General features: G+C 40.8%; 1 protein-coding gene across 2 annotated transcripts in view; it reads right to left on the bottom strand.

Annotated features, from left to right (window-relative positions):
• Window positions 1-19,917: 19,917 nt before the first annotated feature.
• lrp6 (low density lipoprotein receptor-related protein 6) overlaps window positions 19,918-22,564 on the bottom strand; it is a 149,808-nt gene continuing 147,161 nt past the window's right edge. For both annotated transcript variants that reach the window (XM_073059413.1, XM_073059412.1), the window contains one exon: window positions 19,918-22,025. In XM_073059413.1, coding sequence (XP_072915514.1) covers window positions 21,743-22,025 — 283 coding nt within the window. In that variant the 3' untranslated portion in view covers window positions 19,918-21,742. The remainder of the gene's footprint in view (window positions 22,026-22,564) is intronic.

The raw sequence follows: 22,564 nt of genomic DNA, 5'->3' as shown, positions 1-22,564 counted from the left end.
GCCCAGGTTCTCTCAATATATCTTAAATACTTTGTGATTTTTGTTTACCACATTAAAAGGAACTGCATAAATGCTGACGGATATGGTGGCCTCTTCCTCAGAATTCCTTGAATTCTGAATGTACCCTATTACCAGCACTATTAAGGGGTTAAAATTGGACAAATTTTGCAGCTCACACCACACTGGTCTGTAACAAATTATATGGTTCTGGTTTAATCCAGCTTTGCCAGCAGATCACAACAGACTTTGCTTCGCCGGACCGCATGTTCTATTCAATAGTTGCTTTTCTTCGTGTTAGAAGTTTACAGGCATAGTATGGCTTCTATACACACCCTGATTACAGCATCTCTCTGGTGCCTACATTCAGCTCAAATTTTCTACTTCACATTTAGCAAAGGAAGATTACAAATTTATTCAATAAACAGTGTGGTCTGACAATTTTCACCTTAAATCCTACCATCTTGTCACCATTAACCCTGCCTCTGATCACATAACAAGATTGAGTCAGTGCATACGAATCCCATGTGCCCTCAGTTGTTTCACATCCTACTTCCACTTCTGCTAAATCTCCCATGTCATGCCACTAAGTGATTTTTTTTTATTGATGTTGTCTTTCAATTACCTTCTTGTCAGCCTAATGCTGTGCTCCCTGCAAACCCACCCATATGCTGTTTTTCTCTCAGACACCTCTGCTTTCACTGATCCAGGGTGATTACAGTAATTACAGAACATAAAATTAGTGTAGAATTAGCATACGTTTAGTATCCAAACATTTTAGGAACATAGAAATACCGTTAAATATCAATTTCAATTAATTGTAAAACTACAATACATGCAGAGTACTATGAATCTAAATAGCTGCAACACACACATGCTGGAGGAACTCAGCAGGCCAGGCAGCATTTATGGAAAAAAGTACAGTTGACATTTCAGACCGAGTCCCTTCATTAGGACAGTGTCTCAATCTGAAACATCAACTGTTTACTCTTTTTCCAAAGAGTATGTGTGTTGCTTGGATTTCCAGTATCTGCAAAATTTTCTCATGTTTGAAACTAAATGCCTAATACAAAATACAACTCCAGATTGTTTGCAAAGCAATTTAATTGGCTCAGAATTTCTTATTTTAACAAGAAGCATGATGTTAATATCTAAAGTCTGAGTAAATAAATTTTGTGTAAACCTTGCTTCTAAGTCGCAACAACCAAACTCATTCTCAGACTAGTTTTGGCCAAGGAATGTCAGGCAGTAGGGTCACAGGCAACAGTTTCTGTGGGTGAAGGGGAAAGGCAAAGACAAACAGAATAAGTTCCAATCAAACCTAGTGATCGTATTGTTTACCATAATAATGCAAGAAATCTTATATTTAAGATGTGTGTATCAGTTGTCTAGTTATTACTTCTAGGACTGGTGATAACTAGAGGCCTGCTGGCCCATATCGGGAATCAGAATCAGAATCTGGTTTAATATCACTGAATGCTTTAAGGAAGTGCAAGATCAGACCCAAGGGCCTGGAGGATGTTGCTGCTGACAGTATTATTTGGCGACAGCTGTGTAGGGATGGGGTTCGTATTCTGGAAATGGAAAGAACAACCAGAAGACAGTAGAGCCAGGAGAAATGCAGCTATGGTTGTCATCACTACCACATATACATGTCCCACCTGCAATAGAGCTTGTGGGTCCAGGATAGGACTGTATAGTCATCAAAGATCTCACCGTTAAAGGAGTGGATGTCGTCATCGGATTCCAATGGACACCTGAACAGAGTGAAATTTCGTATTTTTGCAGCAGCGGAACAATGTAATACATAATTATAAAAACTACAAATATACATATATTAAATAGTTAATTTAAATAAGTCATGCAAAACAAAGTAGTGAGGTAGTGTTCATGGGTTCAGTGTCCATTCAGAAAACTGAAGGCAGAAGAGGAGAAGCTGTTCCTGCATCATTGAGTTTATGCCTTCAGGCTCTTGTACCTCCTTCCTGTGGTAACAATAAGAAGAGGGCATGTCCTGAGTGATGGGGGTCCTTAATAATGGTGTCACCTTTCTGAGGCAACGCTCTTTGAAGATGTCTTGCAAACTATGAAGGCTAGTACACATGATGGAGCCAACTAATTTAACAACCTTCTGTAGCTTCTTTCGATCCTGAGCAGTTGCCACCCTCCCCCCCCCCCCCAAACCAGACAATGATGCAGCCTATCAGAATGCTCTCCAAATCTGTAGAAATCTGCAAGTGTCTTTGGTGACATGCCAAATCTCCTCAAACTCCTAATGAAATGTAGACCCATTTTATGGGTCCAGGTCCTTACTGAGAAAGGAGTTGTTTCTAGCCATAACCAGCCTCTCAAAGCATTTCATCACCATAGGTGTGAGTGAAGCTGTACGGTAGTCACTAAGGTAGCTCACACTGCTCTTCTTGGACACTGATATGATTATTGCCCTTTTGAAGCAGGTGGGAACTTCTGACAGTAGCAATGGGAGATTGAAAATGTTACTGAACAGACTCATACAAGACATCTCACACAGATACATAATGGAAACACGCCCTTGTACTACGAAGTTTGCATCAAACATTAATCACATATTTGCATTAATTCCATTTTCCACTTCAAGCATTCTTATCAACTTTGTACCTGAGGGGCAATTTACTATGGCCAATTAATCAACCACCTACTTAGACATTTTATAATCATTTGTTTAATTTAATTGCCATACTTCTTAACTGAACTCATTCTCAAATTGGTGTTGTGGAATTTAAATTTGCATTATTTAGATTCTCCAGTAATAAACCATTCAAGATGAGAGGTGTATGGAGGGATATGGGCCAGGTGCAGGTCAGTGGGACTAGGCAGAAAAATGGTTCGGCACAGCCAAGAGCCAGAGGGCCTGTTTCTGTGCTGTAATGTTCTATGTTTCTATCATTTCTCCCTTTCTCTGCTTTAAATTATGATAGATGCACAGTGCAGAGTGGTTGCATCACAGACTGGGATGGAAACACCAATGCCCAGGAATGGAAAATGCTACAGAGAGTGGTGGATAGAATCCAGTCCATTACAGGAAAAGCCCTCCCCACCAGCAATTTACCTGGAATGCTGCCACAAGAAAGCAGCATCCATCATTGTAGACCATCACCATCCAGACCATGCCCTTTTCTTACTAGTACAGTCAGGCAAGACATACAGAAGCCTTGGGTTCCACACCACTAAGTTCTGCAACAGTTATTACTCTCAACCAACAGGCTCCTGAACCAGTAAGGATAACTACATTCACAACTACTCTGAACCAACCTACAGAGTCACTTTGAAGGATTCTTTACAACTTATGTTCTCAGTATGATTTTATTTGCATGGTTTGTTCTTTTGCACGTTGGCTGTTTGTCTGCTTTGTAGTTTTTCCATAACATCCCATTTTTTCCCCCTGTTAAGTGCCTGCCAGAAAACAAATCTCAAAGTAGGATATGGTAAACATATACGTACTTTGATAATAAGTTTAATTGAACTTTTCCCTGTTTTATATGATTCTGTAATTAGGTACCTAGGAGTTGGCAGGCCATCATTCCAGAGTTAAAACATTCTACAAATGTCTGGCAAATCTGGACATTGACAATTCCTTGCCCCAAATAGCTGCTTCTGAACCCACTGAGTTCCTTATTTACTGTTTCAGAGTCTTCAGTTTCTTGTGTCTCCATTGAAATCAGTTCTCTGCATTGAAAACTGGATGTGACCATTTCCTGAAAAGATTTTCTAGGGTGCATGCCTAAGGCATGGAACACAAAACATTAAATTTTTTAATCCTTGTGTGGCTGTTGTACCCCATTAGTAACCAATTGGGGATTTTATTTCAAATAGAATTTCAAATCTCACAGTACTCACTATTACAGAAAGTCATATTGTCATTTTTGATACTAAATTTGCTACAGTAAAAAGGCAATGAAAATTCAAGATTACAGGAGTGCCTTTTGGAAATTGGAAACCACCTCACCTCTCTAGATATCAGAGTTTGATCCACGCCTCAAATGTTGTCTGTGTGGAATTATCAAGTTTGTCACAACGCTGTGGCATGTTGAAGGGAACTTGGAGAACCTAATCACTATGGGTTAATTAAATGCTGTAATTCACCTCAGTGCAAGTGTCAACTGGAGAGCTGGTGAGCAAGTGATAGTGAAATTGTGTAAGGATATAGAGGAATGAAAGAAAATTGTACTGTTGGGAGCCAGCGTGGACCAGATCACCTGAATGGCTTCCTTGTGCCACAGAGAAAGTCAGTGTTTTAAAATGGAAAATTATGAAAATACTTAATTGGCAGCGGTCGCAAAGAGAGAAATAACATTCTCCATCCACTTATGCTACCTTACCCACTGTTCTCAAATTTTTTAAAAATTCAAATGTCCACAATTGTTTGTCTTACAGTTTCATACATTTATATAGAAAAGCACAAAATATGTAAATGCTAATAAACAGACAATATTAGCATATGCTAATAATTGATCACAATATGTAATTTTTAATGACTTCAAACTCATTAATTTTGCTTTTACAAGAGTTTACTCCTACTAGTTCTAGTATTTGCGTAAGCATTTAGCATAAGTATCAGCTTACGAAGAGATCAGTCAGTTTACATGGCATTTTCTTTCCAGGAAAAAAATCTGATACTTGCTCATATTAAGAACAAAGCAGCCATTCTGATTATAGTCAGTATCTTCATCATACTGAGAAGAAAGCTTGGGCCACACGGTAACTGTTTTTAAGGGAAATCGCAAGGGAGGAGGGACTTTCTTACTGCGCATTACACCGTTGGCATTTAGGGCAGGAATGAAGGTCCTCCATCTCTGTCTTTTCAGCAGCGTTCAGAGCTTGCTTCATTATGCCAGTAGCTTCCTCTCGGCTTTCACTACTATCAGTTTTGCAAGTCCCGGGTGGAGACTCAGGAATACTGTTGTACAAGGGGATTCTTTTTTTGACCAGTCAGGGTTGTTACCCCTGAGCTGAACCTCTGAACCTGGAGGACTGGTGGACCACTCTTACTCTGGCCTCTACCCTTTGACATGTTTGGCATAGTTGACCCTACCAAGAGACAAAACATAAAGCTCTGATTCCAGCCAACATAGCTTTCCAAGTAATTGAGGCACACAAACCTCCAAACCACAATAAGGTTGTGGTCATCTTGGAGGAAGGGAGGAGGCAGGTGAAGGAATTATTCCAGTTTTGGTTTGATGGTGAAGGTGACGCCTAGTAACTTGTCCGCCTCACTGGATAGCCAGAGGCTTTTTCCCAGAGCTGAAACGGCTAACCTGAGAGGGCACAGTTTTAAGGTGCTTGGAAGTAGATACAGAGGGGATGTCAGGGGTAAGCTTTTTCACAGAGTGGTGAGTGTGTGGAATGCCCTGTCAGCAATGGTGGAGGGGGATACAATAGGGTCTCTTAAGAGACTCTTAGGTATGTACATCGAGCTTAGAAAAATAGAGGGCTATGCAGTAAGGTAATTCTAGGCATCTTCTAGAGTATGTTACATGGTTGGCACAACATTGTGTGCTGAAGGGGCTCTGTTTTTTTTATGTTCTAAGCTTGTTATGCCTGTTTGCTGGATTTTATTCTACTTCAATTGGGATCTTTTAAAAATAAAATTGCAATACTCACTAATTTCATAAAGGATGTTTAGATATGGAAACATGAGAAAGTAAAATCCTGCATATTGTAGTTATTCACATGACACAGTCCCAGGACAGTGGGGAGCTTTGAGGCTCAGTTACAATATTTTGCAAGATAATAAATTTTATTTTTTTAATTATTTTTTTTATTAGTTTTTCTATACATTTTACAAATTAAAAACCCCAAATCCCAATGAGGAACATTAATACAGTGCAAAATTAAGCATACAATGACAATATGCTACAAAGGAAGAGAATTTGACAAAAAAGCACCTAAATTGAAGACAAATAAACTTAGTATCCTCCCCAAGCCCCACAACACAAAAAAAAACAACTCCAGACCAACCACAACACAATATAGAGAGTATAAATCAGGACAATCAAACTCCCAGACTGTGAATACACTTAGCAACAGAAGATAATAATGCCTACTACCAGGAAAAAAAAGGGAGCTCTAAGCAAGGGACCGAAAAGAGAAAAAAAAACCCTAGTCAGGAGGAAGGTTATGAAAGTACTTGATGAAAGGTCCCCAGACCTTATGGAACTTTAGATCCGAATTAAGAACTGAATAATGAATTTGAAAATGTTGACCTGCCCACTTTGACAGAAGCCGGGAGTTATCAAAACAACGAATATGAGTTTCTTGAAGAAAAGCAATGTCAGCTTTGAGTTGTTTAATATGTGAGAATACCTTCCCCCTTTTAACAGGGTGATTCAATCCCTTTACATTCCAGCTCACGAATTTAAATGCACTAGCCATTATCAATTACTAATGCATAAAAGGCAGCAGGCATATAAAAAGTCAAGCAGTACAATAGCAGTCTGGGAGCAGAGATGTAAACATAGATTCGTAAAATCAAAACATAAACATGTCCTGAGCAATAAAGAAAAACAATAAATACAGTGAGTGATGTTGGAACTGGAAAACTCACCCCACCCATACAACCCAAAACTAGACGGCTACCAAAAAAAGCAGCTAACTCTACCAAAAAAAATTAACCCAAATACAACTTCCAGATCTGTGTCATTAACAGCAGTTCCGTATAAATACTATAGCAAATAGTAACTAGTTTATGCACTAGAAAACATAACTACAAATTAGAACATCTTCTGCAGAAATATAAAACTTAATACAGAGAAAATCGGAAGAAAACCAAAACTAACCTACCCGCGAAAAATTATAGAAGAATAAAGTAAGAGAAAGGGGGGGGGAAGGGGAGGAAGGGGAAATTATAAATTAAAGAAGAGTACTTATCAACCATTTACAGAGAGGAGAAAACAAAAATCAGAGATTAGAAAAAAGGGTGAAGAAAATGAATGAATGAAAGAAAGAAAGAAAAAATAAATCAGCAATTAAACTGTGAACCAACAAACAGGGAGGCCTTCACTAAAGACTTCAAACCTCCAAAACAAGTTAAAGTCAGTTGTAGAACTCTATAGATAAAGTTATACAAGAATAAAATAGATTACACAAGTACTATTTAAACGTCCATAGGAAAACGTTAAGCACAGAATGTCTATTTAAAAAAGACACACCAAATCCAGGGAGAGATTGTCAACAGCCCTTAGAGTTTCAATGAATAATGTCTGAGTGATTCAAGTAAAGTCTGAGTCCAGAGAAAGTAATTTTACTACGAGAAGTACTTATCCACCATTTTAGGAGGTCCGATCGGGTTCCGAAGATGACTGGATAGCCGGAAGATTTGCCACAAATGCTTCAGCTTCCTTCACTGACCTAAACCACTTATATTTTCCAGTATTAAGCTTGATTCGTAAATCGGCAGGGGTGCGAAGAGAGGGTTTAAAACCACGATCAAAAAGCACTTTCATTACGCCTTTAAACTCAGCGTGCATCTTTAAGGTCTGGGGTGCAAAATCTTCCACAAAGCAAATGATTGTATTTTGGAAAGAAAAAGTACCTCAGCGACGTGCCTCCATAATCAGACGGTGTTTTACCTGTGTTATGCCGTTGGCCCCCTCCTTTGTGAAAATCGCAAGAACTCTAGTTAAGGGGGGTCAACTGACCCAAGAGAGAGAGACGTGCAAAAGACCACGTTCTCCCAAGAAGCAGAATAAAAGTGACTTTGACTATTGTCTCATGGAGACCACCTGAAAAGCCCTCGGGCAAAGTGGGCTGGTTGAGAGAGAGATCGCATTACCTGCAACTTGATTGACACCTGCGATCCCGTGAAGAAGTATAAAGGCGGGTCTGAGGGGAGGACCCTCAGATGCACCAAGGAAACACACGAAGGAGAAACGCTAGAAATCCTGCGACAGCGTTTTAATAGCTACAGCCGGTGGTGGGGTTCGTGTGCGTCCTTCCCTTGCCTGGGATTGACGACTTCACCACGGAAGACGGCCTAGCTACAGGGGAAGCCACAGATGAGAGTCCATTCCCCCAACGAGACTTCCGACTACCTCCTACAGGTTGGAAAACCTGTTGGGTAAATGCTTCATGTTCTCTGTCTTTCTAACTAAAAGTGCACCAACGCGACACTTCCGCCGGCAACTAAGTGAAACTGCCGTGATCTAAAAGACTTTTAGATATCCAGTGAACGATATAAAATCCACATTACCCCTAGACGACGATCGAGCTTGTGTTTTGAATGATTATTATTACACCGGTGTTTTAGATTGAGTTTTGATGATCTGAATGTTTTGTATTAACCATACGTTTGTGCCCTTGTTGAATAAAACGGTTGAAAATAGTAGCATCCGACTCAGCTGATCCATCTATCTTTGCTGGTAAGTTACCTGGTTACGGGGTTTTCGTAACACCTGGTATTGGTGAAAGCACAAAATTACCGGTCGCGGGCGGGAGCCCAGAATTCCGGGGGGAACGTAGACCCTGTGTGCCCTTTCGAGCTCAGGCGGGTTCGGAAGCAAATCTTTCCCGAATATCTCACAGAGAAACTCGGCGAAAAACTTCACGGTTGATCCCTGTTCGGTGGCCTCTGGCTACCCAAGAATTCGGAGATTACAGCTTCTGCTGCGATTTTCGAGATCCACCATTTTGGAAAAGAGTTTGTTACATTTTTCCTCTAGGCTGGAACAGAGAGTATCCAAGTATCGAACACGACTTTCTAAATCTTCAGAAGTCGAATCGATGCGAGATAAGTGTTAAGCATGTTCGTCCACTCTATCGTTGATCTGATCCAGTTTGGCTTCCAGCTGTTTGAAAGCGGTTCTAAATTCCTTTAAAATATCATCTCGGAGTTGTCCGAGCGCAGCTCGGGTCTCAGCCGACAGAGCCGGAGCTTCCTTTCTCCCGGATTTAGAACTCTTGCTAGACATTGTAAGGTAGATGTGTTCACAGGCAAGTAAAAGAAACCGAAAAAGTTCCTAACTAAGGTATAAAAAATGGAGACATTTAGTGCAAAGATAGCGACAATAACAGAACAAAAGTTCGGAGCAGCTAAACAATCGCCATCTTACCGGAAGTCGCAAGATAATAAATTGACTACACTATCAATTCTTTTCCATTAGCTGCAAAATCTATATGTGTGGCAGACTGACCTTTACCTTCCTGAGGCAAGGCGGCAACTCTCAGACACCTCCTTTTACTTGAAAAGGACCCTAGTCTGGACAGACCATCAGGCTGCTGTCTCCCACTCCATCACTAATCTCATCAAATCTGGAAATTCTCCATCAACAGCCACCAAACCCAGTTCTCTTACCCCGCACTGCTCGTTTCTACCTCCTACCCAAGATCTGAATGTCCAAGTAGGCCCATTGTCTCCTCCTGCCTCTGCCCCACTGAACTCGTGTCTGCGTACCTCAACTCCATTCTATCTCTCTTGGTTCGTCCCTTCCTACCTACATCCGCGACACTCCATATGCTCTCAATCTCCTCAACAACTTTCAATTCCCTGGCCCTGACCGCCTCATTTTCCAGCATGGATGTCCAGATCCTATACACTTTTGCCCCCCTTCAAGAAAGCCTTAGAGCTTTCAAAGAAGAAGTCTCTGCTTCTTTCTCAACAAAAGCCCAACCAGTTCCCCCTCCACTACCAGACTCCTGTCCAGCGGATCTGCTCCTCAGCCTCAACAATTTCTCTTTTGGCTCCTTGCACTTCCTCTAAACTCAAGGGGTAGCCACGGGCACCCAGCTGTGCCTGCCTTTTTGTCGTCTACGTAGAACAGTCCTTGTTCCAAGCCTTCCCTGGTAATGCTCCCCAACTCATTTTGTGATGTATTGATGACTGCATTGGTGCTGCTTCATGCACTCATGCTAGGCTCATCAATTTTCATCAACTTTGCCTCCAAATTCATCAAATATCATCAAGTTTGCCGATGACAGTACCATGGTGGGTCTCATCAGCAAGAACGACGAGTCAGCTTACAGAGAGGAGGTGCAGCGGCTAACGGACTGGTGCAGAGCCAACAACCTGTCTCTTAATTTGAACAAAAGAGATGGTTGTTGACTTCAGGAGGGCACAGAGTGACCACTCCCCGCTGAACATCGACGGCTCCTCGGTAGAGATCGTAAAGAGCACCAAATTTCTTGGTGTTCACCCGACGGGAGAATCTCACCTGGTCCCTCAACACCAGCTCCATAGCAAAGAAAGCCCAGCAGTGTCTCTACTTTTTGCGAAGGCTGAGGAAAGTCCATCTCCCACCCCCCATCCTCATCACATTCTACAGGGGTTGTATTGAGAGCATCCTGAGCAGCTGCATCACTGCCTGGTTCGGAAATTGTACCATCTTGGATCGCAAGACCCTGCAGCGGATAGTGAGGTCAGCTGAGACGATCGTCGGGGTCTCTCTTCCCGCCATCACGAACATTTACACTACACGCTGCATCCGCAAAGGAAACAGCATTATGAAGGACTCCATGCACCCGTCATACAATCTCTTCTCCCTCCTGCCATCTGGGAAAAGGCTCCGAAGCATTCGGGCTCTTACGACCAGACTATATAAGTTTCTTCCCCCAAGCTATCAGACTCCTCAATACCCGAAAGCCTGGACTGACACCTTGCCCTACTGTCCTGTTTATTATTTATTGTAATGCTGGTACTGTTTTTGTGCACTTTATGCAGTCCAGTGTAGGTCTGTAGTCTAGTATTGCTTTCTCTGTATTTTTTTAATTACGTAATTCAGTCCAGTTTTTGTACGGTGTCGTGTAAACCATGGTCCTGAAAAACATTGTCTCATTTTTACTATGCACTGTACCAGCAGTTATGGTTGAAATGACAATAAAACTTGACTTGACTTGAAATTCCACCTTGCCATTAAATTCACTTGGTTCATATCTGACACCTCTCTCTCCCTTTTCAATTCCTCTGACTCCATCTGGAGACAAACTATCAACATCTTCTATAAACTTGCCGACTCCCACAGCTATTTTGATGATACCGCTTCCCAACCTGTTTCCCATAAAAATGCTATTCCCTTTATTTCTGTTCTTTTGTCTCCTCCACATCTGTTCTCAGGATGAGACTTTCCTCTGCAGGATATCAGCGAAGGCTTCCTTCTCAAAGAACAGTATTTCCCAGTCTCCACCATTGATACCTCACCTGCATCTCCTCTGTTTCCCGGACATCCATGCTCACCCTGTATTCCTGCCACCTTAACAGAGATAGATTTCTTGTCCCCATCTACCTCCTCATGAGCCTCCACATCCAGCATATCATTCTCTGCAACATCACAAACAAGAGAAAATCTGCAGATGCTGGAAATCCAAGCAACACACACACAAAATGCTAGAGGAACTCAGCAGGTCAGGCAGCATCTATGGAAAAAGTACAGTTGACATTTCGAGATGAAACCCTTCGACAGGACTGGAGAGAAAAAGCTGAGGAGTAGACTTGAAAGGTGGGGGGGAGGGGAGAGAGACATACCAGGTGAAACTTGGAGGGGGAGGGATGAAGTAAAGAGCTAAGAAGTTGATTGGTGAAAGAGACAGAAGGCCATGGAAGAAATAAAAAAGGAGGGGAGGGACACCAGAGGGAGACGGGCCCGATGTAGATTGGGAGACCGCTTCGCCGAGCATCTACGCTCCTTCTGCTAGAACAGGTGGGATCTCCCAGTAGTCACCCATTTTAATTCCACTTCCCAATCCCATTCCAACTTGTCCATCCATGGCCTTCTCTGCTGTTGTGATAAGGAGAAACAACACCTTAAATTCCATTTGGGTAGCCTCCAAACTGATGGCATGAACATAGATTTCTCAAACTCCCCTTCATTTCCCATCCCCTTGTCCCTCTCTCATGTTATCTCCTTGCCCCTGCCCATTGCTTCCCTCTGGTGCTCCACCCCCCCCCCTTTTGTCTTTGAAAGAATTACTTTCCTTAAGCAGTAAGACTGATCAACACCTCCACCACTACTTTATTAATTTTCGTCTGTCACTTTATGTATAGCATAACATCACTTCATGGACACAAACAATTGACGTGTATTAAGTTATCTTATTCATTTTTTATTGTGTATTTTATCATCGTGTTCTTTACCCATTTGTTTTATGTGCTGCATTGGATCTGAGTTAACAATTATTTTGTTCTCCTTACACTTCTGTGCAGTAAATTACATTAAACTATCTTGATTATCAAAAATATTTTAGAACAAGTACATGTGTAAACTTAAATTTACCCTAGCCAATAACCACACCACAAACAGTTCTTTACATTATCCTTTTCACCAGTTTATTTGTTCGAACTCAGCTAGTGAGAAGTTCGGAGCCAAGCATCAGAGACAGGATTCCTCTCCCTCTGGGGCTCGTGATGAACCTCTATCTAACATGCAGAAACATTACAATTTATAGAACTAGCGAAACAAAGAGCACTTATTTCCAACTGGTATTCCCACCAAGTCTGTTGGAGCAAAACTTAATTTCTTAGATAAGAGAGTCCACTAAATCAGGGTTTTAATTACAAATGAATGTTCTGTCCAGTCCTCATCAGTTATTCCCTTTCATTAGACAAAGGAGGGAACTTAGTTCAATTCGTGACCCATGAGACCTCCACTCTACATAACATTCCCAGGAGACACCTGTGAGCAGTTAATCTAAACAAACTGCAGGCCGATTCCTCAGTGAAGGACACTAACCAGAACAGATCACACATAAGTTGGCAGTTAATTTTAAACAGTTATTTACAAGAATTCAAGAATAATTTCTTATGTCCCCAATACCTTTAAAACTTCATCATTACCTCCTTTTTATCATCACATGATAATCTTTCGCAAGATTGTCGCTTCTACATGATACAAAACATGGCCAAAGGCACCATAGGATATAGACAATTAATTAATTAATACTATCAGACTTCGGAAATACAAGAACAACCCCCAGAAGTCCCCGAATATATTGAAGGACCAGGGCTATCCCCCTGCCTTATTGGTCCCAAAATTGTGTAACTTAATGCCAATATCTCGAATTTTCTGGATCTCTTGGGTTATGTGTTTAGACAAGTCAGTAATATTGGAAGATTCTTCAGGGATACAAGTAAGGATACGGCTATCCTTACCTATGATAGCACAGGTCCCTCCTTTTTCTGCTAATATAAAATCTAGGGCCATCCGATTCTGTAGCACTGTTTAGTGAATTGCAATCATCTCAGTGGATATCTCAGTTACCTGTGCTTGAGTGCTCCAGGTGCATTATTGGCCAATTCTTCTAGAGCGGCTGCTTAATTAATTATTTTCCTGGAATTTCTGGCTACCCCTTAGGAGGGAAAGGCAATCATCCAAAACTGCTCAGTTTCAGTTATTCCTCTTCATTTCCTATTCAAATAGGGGTGTTCCTGGGGATGATCCATGACCCTCAAATAGGGCACCAGATACGCTAGATGACAACACCCACTCCATCCTTTATTCTTCTGCTTGTTGGAAAGAGTAAGGGTAACCACTCCACCAGTTACATTAACATTTTCCCTGGGCAGCCAGGGAGAAACCCTATTCCCACAAACCCAGTAAGTGCCATTGAGGGGACAGGGGAGAGAGGTTATCAGTGGCAGTCGTTTTTTTTTCGCAGGAGGAATTCCCTACCTGGTATGGGGCGCTCCAATTGTTATTACAGTAGCAGATTGTATTTACCAGTCCAGGCAGTGGAGTTACACTAATTCCTGGCCATAGTTTGGACAGCAAGTACATGTAGAAAAAACTAATATATTCACTTTAAATGCAAACACAACTGCAGAGCATTTCTGCACCTCAATTCAAACATTCTTGCAAATTCTTAAAATGCATCCAATGGGTTTACAATGAAAGAGAGTGAAAAGAAGCACCTCTTGAATTCATTATTTTCTATTCAAGTGAAATTTAAACATAGGAACTATTGAATAACAAGAGACAAGATGGTGTCAGTGACTAACAGTGACATCCTGCAGACAGCACACAAAACTGCTTCTACTTCTTTTAAATAATTTCTCCTGAACTGTGACTGGTTGCAGCTTCTAAGTTCCATTTTGATTGTGTTTTTTTGGGCCGAGTGAGCAATATGGCACTTTTCAGATTCAGATTCAGTTTATTGTCATTTATAAACCACAATATACAATGCAGTGAAAAAATGAGACAATGTTCTCCGGAATGATATCACGAAAAAGCACAAAACAGACCACACAAGAAAAACCACATAACGTTTGGTAATCCCCAATCCAGAGTCCGGAGAGGCTGCTGCGTATCGATATCACGCTACCATCTTAGCACGTTCCCTGGGAAGGAACTACAAACCCATAAGACAAACCTAAAGCTACAAGACCTACACAAAACCACATAGTTAACATATAGTTTCAACAGTGCAGATAAAACCATAATTGATAAAAGACTAACTGACAAAGACCACATAATTATAACACATAGTTTCAACAGTGCAAAGCAATACCGTAATCTGATAAAGAGCAGTCTATGGCACGGTTTAAAAGAAAGTCTCAAAGTCCCGACAGCCCATCATCTCACGCAGACGGTAGAAGGAAGAAGAACTCTTCCTGCCATGAACCTCCAACACCACAGCTTGCCGATACAGCACTTTGGGAGCTCCGACCACAGCCAACTCTGAGTCCGTCCGAAAACTTCGAGCCTCCGACACCAAGCACCATCTCTGCCGAGCGCTTCGACCCTGGTATCTCCTGGGGGATTTGTGCAGCTGAGAGTGAAGTGTGTGGCGATTGTTTCCTAATGGTGGAACATGAACCCATGGCCGGCTCCATCACTCCTCACCAATTAAAAGCAAGTTTGAAATTGACAGGCACGAGAGCAGAAGACAAGTGGGTGTTCAGCGCCGTCTGCCTGACCAGTTTCCCTCTCACTACAGCTGGAGGAAGGTGCAGGTTTGATTGCCCCAGTGCAGCTCGTGGCTGTGGGAATCTGTTAAAATGGCCTCAGCGCTGAACGAGCTCCGCCATTGTGCAGTCATTTTTAAAGGGTTCTGCAGTTCATGCTCCACGTGTTTCCAGTTGCTCTTTTATTTTGCTATTCGTGCGATTTGATCGCGGCACTTCAGCGCAGAAATCGCTAAACTGAACTGACTCAGTGGCTGTGGCTCCTGGACTGTTTCAGGGACTCTGCGGTTTGATGTTTCATATTCTGTGTATTACTTGCTTTTTGCTGTTGGCACAATTTGTTAAGTTTTTCACACGCATGTGTGATTGATGTTTTCCTTAAATGAGCTCCATGGTGTTTTTTTTTTGTTTCATAGCTGCCTGTGGGAAGACAAAGCTTAAATTTGTATACATACTTTGATAATAAATGTACTTTGAAACTTTATCCTGCTGTGAAAAATCCAGTGCTTCTTTATATTTGGTCTTTACATTATCAGCAAAATGGTAACTAAAGATCAAGAATCAAGTAAATGGACTTATCTAAATGGTGTCTCACAGAAATCCATTTCTAAATATTTAAATTCTAAGAGGGTCATGCTGTGGGAAATACAATAGAACAGCTGGATTGTTGCACGGGTATTTACATGAATAGAAGTATAATCAAGACACTGATAAATTAGTACCAGAGGGTGACGCCTGTGGGTCTAATTACCATCTTGTTACACCACCAGAGCACGTGCTAATTAAAAAACATACAATTCCCTGTCTTACAGGTTATTCCAGAATTCTACACAAGTACACCCTATCGTTATATGTGGGGGATACGTTCCTCGCAGTCGACGCATAATGTTAAATCGCATAATGAGAAGTTATTTAAATAGAGAAAACAGGGATGCGTTCCAGAGGGAATATGTTTTATCCGTAATTTATTCACATTTTCATACCAATACGACACAAGGCAACATTCGTATTATATTTCATCAATTTAAGGTAATATTCAATGTAATAAACCATAGAAAGTTAACATGCTAGGGTGTACAGTGCTCACCACCAGTGGCAGGTGTGTTCGCTCCGGGAGATGAGTGGTTGTTGTGGTGTCGGGCAGCTTTACATGGATAAGGTGGATGGTTGTGGTCGTCAGGATCATATCAAACACAGCAAGGGGTGAAGGAAGACTCACAGAACTGCCGGCAGCAGGAGATGACACCGGTTTGAAGAAAGTGGTGAGGGTTGTTTGCTTGGCAGCATGTAGGGAAGAAGGGTTGACGGCAGGGAATGACTGAAATGCTGACTCCGTTCTAAACTTGGGTCCATGTCCATCGCCACTTGTGTCAAGTGTTCCGACTTCCACCATTCCCTCACCGTTGGTAACCTCCCGGAATTTTCAAAATCGTCTGTTGCTGGCAGCATCTGAGAGAACAGTTCGCCGTAAATAAAAAAAACTTGAATGTGGATCACACCTTGGTCGAGTGGCTGAATCAGCGATGTTGTTAGGCGGCAGGAAATGCACTGTTATGTTAGGATGAATGCTGTCCAAATGTTTAGTACGGGCTGGCGCATTGTCAAGCAACAAAATAACTTTAAAGGCAAGATTCTGCTCCCGGCAGTAGCGTCCTAGAGCTGTGTTACCTTCACCTGATGCCGCGCTGTTTATAATTTCCAACATTTTTTGAAGTGTTGAAGCGGTTCTCTGCCGCTCGGCTGATGGCCCAGGACATGACATCGGACGCTTAGGAGGCATAGTTCAATATTTCAAGCACGAGATCACTGTACCGTAGGTAAAACCAACAAAAGTTTAACACCGCAAGATCGCACACCCACACCTTACCAAAACCAATGCGAGACTGGCGGGAGTGAGAGTGTGAGATACGCGCACGTGACTTGTGTTGGCGGAAAAGCAGCGCTACTCGCATAACTGTGAATTTTAGACGCATATAAGGAGACGTTGGTAGAAATAGGTTCCTCACATTACTGAATCCGCATAGCATGAAGAGCATATAACGAGAATAGAATGTATTACAACAAAAACTTAAAAGTTTTGTTGTTTTGCAACAAGTGGGGTTCACTGAGAAATACTTAGCCAATGCAGGCCATCCTTGCGTAACAAAATGTTGTATTTTTTTAATACAAATGTTGCTAAGTAGATTTTGTCTACAAATTGGAAAATAAACAAATTTAATTCAGTATGGTAACCCTATCCCCAAACTGTTGTAATGAATGGCATCAAAAGCAGATTAATACTGATGAGGACTGTTACTAACGAGGGGAGAGGGAGAAGGAGAAATTCTCCCATTTGTCAGAAGAATTTGGATTTTTGACCCAAGGAGGGCCTGTAACAGGGTTTACAATTCTTGAAAATTTGAATGCTTGATACATTACATTACTGTATGTTGGCAATACAATTGCTGTGAGGCCCATTCCTCTTATTTAAAATTAGAACTTCTTATATTAAGTATATCTAATGCACAATATAATTTGCACATTTTAAACCCTCTAGAGACAGGATAGATTTGTTTGAATTATGGAATGCTCTGCCAGAGACTGTTGTGGAGGCCAAATCCGTAGGCATATTTAAGGTGGAAGTTGATCGTTTTCTGATCAGGCAGAAAGGAGATGGGGGAGCAGACTCGGTGGACTAAATGGCCTAATTCTGGTCCCATGTCTTATGGTCTATATACAGCTTCAAAACAATGGCAATAATTCTTGCAAGTTTTTGTGTTGTTCCAAACACAATGCAAAACTGTGAATAACCTTTTAATACTATGGTTACAACTTTATGCTGATTAGAAGAGAGCCAGGACGTGCTCTCCGCTCACTGTTGTCATCACGAAGGTGGTACAGGACTCGCACCAGCAGGTTCCGTAACAATTATTACCCTCAACCATCAGGCTCTTGGACCAAAGTGGATAACTTCTCTTGTCCCATCACTGAAATGTTCCCACAACCTATGGACTCACTTTCAAGGACTCTTCATCTCATGTTCGATATTTATTGCTTATTATTATTATTATTTATTTTTGTATCTGCAAAGGTCATCTTTTACACAATGGTTGAATGGCCAAATTGGTGCAGTCTTCCATTGATTCTATTATGGTTATTATTTCTGTGGATTTATCCAGTATGCCACAAGAAAATGAATCTCCAGGTTTATTTTTATATAGGTCAGAGTACATGAATCAAATCAGAGAAGTGCCATTGTTCTAAAGTGGTTATTGTGACATTTATTCTCCACAGAAGTCTACCCCTTCCCACATCCCATTATTTTTTCCTTCCAGTCCTGAAGAATGGTCTCAGCCCGAACCATCAACTATACTTTTTCCATAGATGTTGCCTGGCCTGATGAGCTCCTCCAGCATTTTGTATGTGTTACTTCCCACATCCCACTACTTCTGTTTCTTAAGAACCTGCTCTTAACTGATTTCCTGACACTCCAAACGCGATCAAAATTTAGTTAGAAAATTTATTTGCTGGAACAGTTGATAGTGCCTAAGGTATCAAAGAATACTTTTAAGATTGAATTGTAAATTGTCAGCTGCACGACAATTTTATGGAAGGCTACTTAAAAAGTGGTTTCCATCCATGACGTACGAGGATATTTGAAGCACCAGATTGAACCTTCTAGGGAAGGCTGAAATCTAATTACTGCATGACAATGGGAAGTTCTACTGTATGTTCTGCATTGAAGGACTGATTATTAAGTTCAATGCTTGGGCATTGAATGTGAAATTTAACACATATGTAACTGCAGACAAATGCAGCAGTTATTCAGCCTCAAGTTTCTAGCAGTTGCTCTCTTAAATCACATTTGCCTACTTGCCTTACTCTGCATTTGCCTCTGGGTGCAGGGTACGTTTTGTTCAGACAGTCCCGCCTGTAATATTTCCTTTTGGCAAAGTTTTCAATATTCTAGAAAATCAATTATTATCAAAAAAAATAATACCCTTCTGAAACATTTAACTGGCTTCTCTTTGTACAAAAAGCTGCCGAATTTGCTGAGTGTTTCCAACTGTTTTCGTTTATCTAAATCCAAACCGAAAACACTATTAATCTTCTTACTTTCATTCCAAGTTGAGAGCTTTTCTGAAGGGTGACAATAGAAACCTCCATTAACCTTAACAGCTCCAAATGTAATTGTTTTAGAATTTCAGGTTTTTCCACTCCTGTTGTCTTTCTGCGTTGCATTCCACATGTTCCTATCAATTTTAATGTCACTTAGTAGGAAGCAATTACAGAGCTTTGGGGATCATAATCCAAGCTTTTAAAAACTAAGTTCAACGATTCTATTGTTTAACAACAACTGCATCACTGGATGTTATTGAAACTTTTAGCAGTGCTTATATACTCAAATGTAGCACCAAGTTACTACAAAGTTCACCATTCTGTACCAATAGCCAATAATACAGACACACCTTAAGTTTTACTTAATGTTCAGAATATTACACCTCTACCCTCAGAATCCCACTGCTGTTTTAACTCGAGAAATAGAGTCATTGATTCAGCGCAATACAGCACAGACACAGGCCCTTCCACTCAACCTGTTCATGCGTATCCAACTAGAAGCATTCAGCCCATATCCCCCACTTTCCATGTATCCATTTTGGCCTGAAACAACAATGCCAATCTTTTATCTCAATTTATTATCCAGAATGTTGTGTATTTTCTCTCTGGAGAAACTCAGCAAGTCAGGCTTCATCTATGAAGATGAATAATTAGTTTCAGCCCGAGACCCTTCATCAGGACTAGAAAGGAAGGGGGAAAAATAAAAAGGTGGGGGCAGGGGAAAGGAACACAAGCTAGAAGGTGATAGGTGAAGCCAGGTGGGTAGGAAGGGTGAATGGCTAGAGTAGTTGGAATCTAATAGGAGAATGCAACTCCCAGGCTAGATGAAAAAAATCTGTAGGTAGCTTATCTCAAGCTCAGAAATCTATGGAATGCAGTATTCTCATCTGAATAACGAAAGGAAGCAGTGCTCCAACAATATTTTGTCCCTCTGACATTTCAGTGGAAAAACTGAGCATATTTCACTTGCTTTTATTATAAAAATCAATTTCTCATTTGTTACAACTTGATAAGAACAGAAAAGACTTTGTACAAGGTGCTTTTTAAAAAACTCAGGTTACACTCTTAAAGCCCATTTTACATTTTGAGGATGTTATTAGGCAAATGGATAGGACAGACCAAATGTTGGTCATTAATATAAATACATCCTTGCAAAGCATTGTGTTACTGGGGTGGGGTGGGAGGAGAAAAGCTTAGACTATCACAATACAACTGCCTCTTTAAGTAACAGCAGGAGGAAAATAAATGCATTCAGCAGCACCAGATCCTTCACTTCCTAACAAGGTTGCTCTTCTAGACACACCACCTTAGGATGTTTTTTGTAACAAAATTTGGCACACAGAATTCTACTATCACTCAGAAGTAAACCTGGGAAAATGAACCAGGATTCCTGACACCGAGTATACAGCAGCAGACAGTTTAAATATTGTCACATACAATTTGACCAATGCATGCTTTGATCAAAGTATTTTGTGAAAAATGTTAACCAAATTAAATAACTGAATTTGAGAAATCACATCTGATAAACTCAAGGTAATTAAGGTCCCTGTACTGGTCAACCAGTAAGGACCTTTAAAAAGTATTCAGTCTTTGCTATGAATGTAATCATACACTACAGTATATAAAGCTGATTTCTGTATTTTGCACAGTACCTTAACTGATGGTGAAAAATTTTACATTTTAAACACGGAAAAATAAACTTATCTGGCCTATTACAAAAAAAAATCTGAGATTGTCTTTACCCTTGTACTAATGTTTTATAGAAAAATAAAATGAGGCATAAAGTGTAATAATAAAACTATACATGAAAGTACTGTAGGATATATGGACAGGCTTTACAGAAACTCTAATAGAAGGTTATTTTATAGCTTATAAATAGAGTATCTACACAATATGTGGTATAAAAATACACTCAGAACATTTGTGGGCACTGAAGTTAAAAGCTCATCGAGTAATTTAAAAATGTATCAGGGCATGCTTTGTATCCTTGGTCAAATAATTTTTAAAGAAGTCACAGGTGCTATTCCACCATTTGTCCACATTTTCCTTCAGAACTGTGATGGTTTCCACTACAGTGAAACTTGGTGAGGTGATTTCCATTCTACCCCAACCTGACCTTTTGTAGCCAGGGTGAGAAACCGCTCTGGAGCACGTGGCAACTATCAATCAACTTCGAAATCTGCAGATTGGCTGATTGGATTTACTGGGAAATTTACACAATATTGATGCTGGCATGAAAAGAATCTCAGAACATGACTCTGCACGCAACTTTCCTTCCATGTGGTATTGCTGAGGCATAACAAAGTCTTCATGCCAGCTCTCTCTCTCTCTCTCTCTCTCACTTTGCTCTGTTGAAATTCTTTGAACAATGTTGTGCAGCTTCGTTCTCCTGGTAGAAACTGAAGATGATCAGCATTTGTTGATTCTCTTTAGGCAGTGGAGATGCAAACCATCCAGTGTCCAGCGCCCTGTTAATCTATGTGCTACTTTTACCTTTACCTCTTCATCTTAGGTACAGTTGCTTCCCTGGGTTAAGGCATTTTCATTTTGTGGAAAAAAGATTTTTCTCATTTGTACAAATTTTTTACAATTTTTATGGCACAACCAGCAGGAGCTGTTAGAAAATATATAAATATCCTCTCTAATGTACAAATTGTCTGCAATTCATTTCTCTCCCCATCTAATTTATTTTCACTGTACAAACCATGTCCTTAAGTATTTCTTTTACCTAGTCTCTCCATATTAACAATTATTTACAGTGAGGAAAGAGGTGGTTTGTGTTCAGGAAGAGTCTGTACATGGAGAAGGAGGGGGTGGATAAAGATGATGTGAGTAACTCCTTTCTGTATAAGGAGATGGCGGGCAGCTTTCATAGTTCTCCTCAGCAGACAGGTATTGGCTCCGTGGAGTCGGGGGTGGAGGGAAAGGCTCAGAGTCATAGTTTAAATCGCTGTAACATTTTGTTGGAACAATCCTCCTTCCAGGAGTGTAGTCACTGTCACATACATCAGTACTGCAGGGTGTGGTGGGTGGAGCAAAATTTCGATATGCGTACGGTCTGTAGCTGCAGACAAGCAAATACATAACATCAATGTTAATTTATAGGTTTTGATAGTACAGAAGTACAAAAATGGATCACACGTACTTTAATTTGCAAAGTGCTTCTTTACAAAGGTGACAAAAACTGGAGAGGATAAATACTCCCTGCAATTTTTCAAAAGAAATGAAACCCTATACTAGTAAAGGTACTGCAAGATACAAAAGTCACCATTTTGGTTCTCCTATTATAGGAGAGTAAACCTGGCAGGGTAGTTTATCTCTAAAGATACACTGAATTAAAGGGGAGGTACTTTGGTTCTAATTAATACAAATTGGCACTAAGTGCTCTAAAGATACCCACATCAAAGCACTCAATTTCCCAACCAGAGCTCCCACCAAAAGAATGGGTCGATTTAAAAAAAATTCTAACCAGGTTAAAGTGCAATCAGGGTCTCTCTCCCACCCATTAGAACTACTTATAAGAAGGGCTACATTCGCAGGACTCTTGGCATTGTTAATGATTCCTCCCATCCATTCTGCAATCTCTTTGACCCCTGCTATCAT

Source organism: Hemitrygon akajei, chromosome 10 (genome assembly GCF_048418815.1).
Source record: "Hemitrygon akajei chromosome 10, sHemAka1.3, whole genome shotgun sequence".
Lineage (NCBI taxonomy): Eukaryota > Metazoa > Chordata > Chondrichthyes > Myliobatiformes > Dasyatidae > Hemitrygon > Hemitrygon akajei.
Note: the sequence above shows the minus strand (reverse complement) of the source record. Positions and strands in the feature narration are given on the sequence as shown.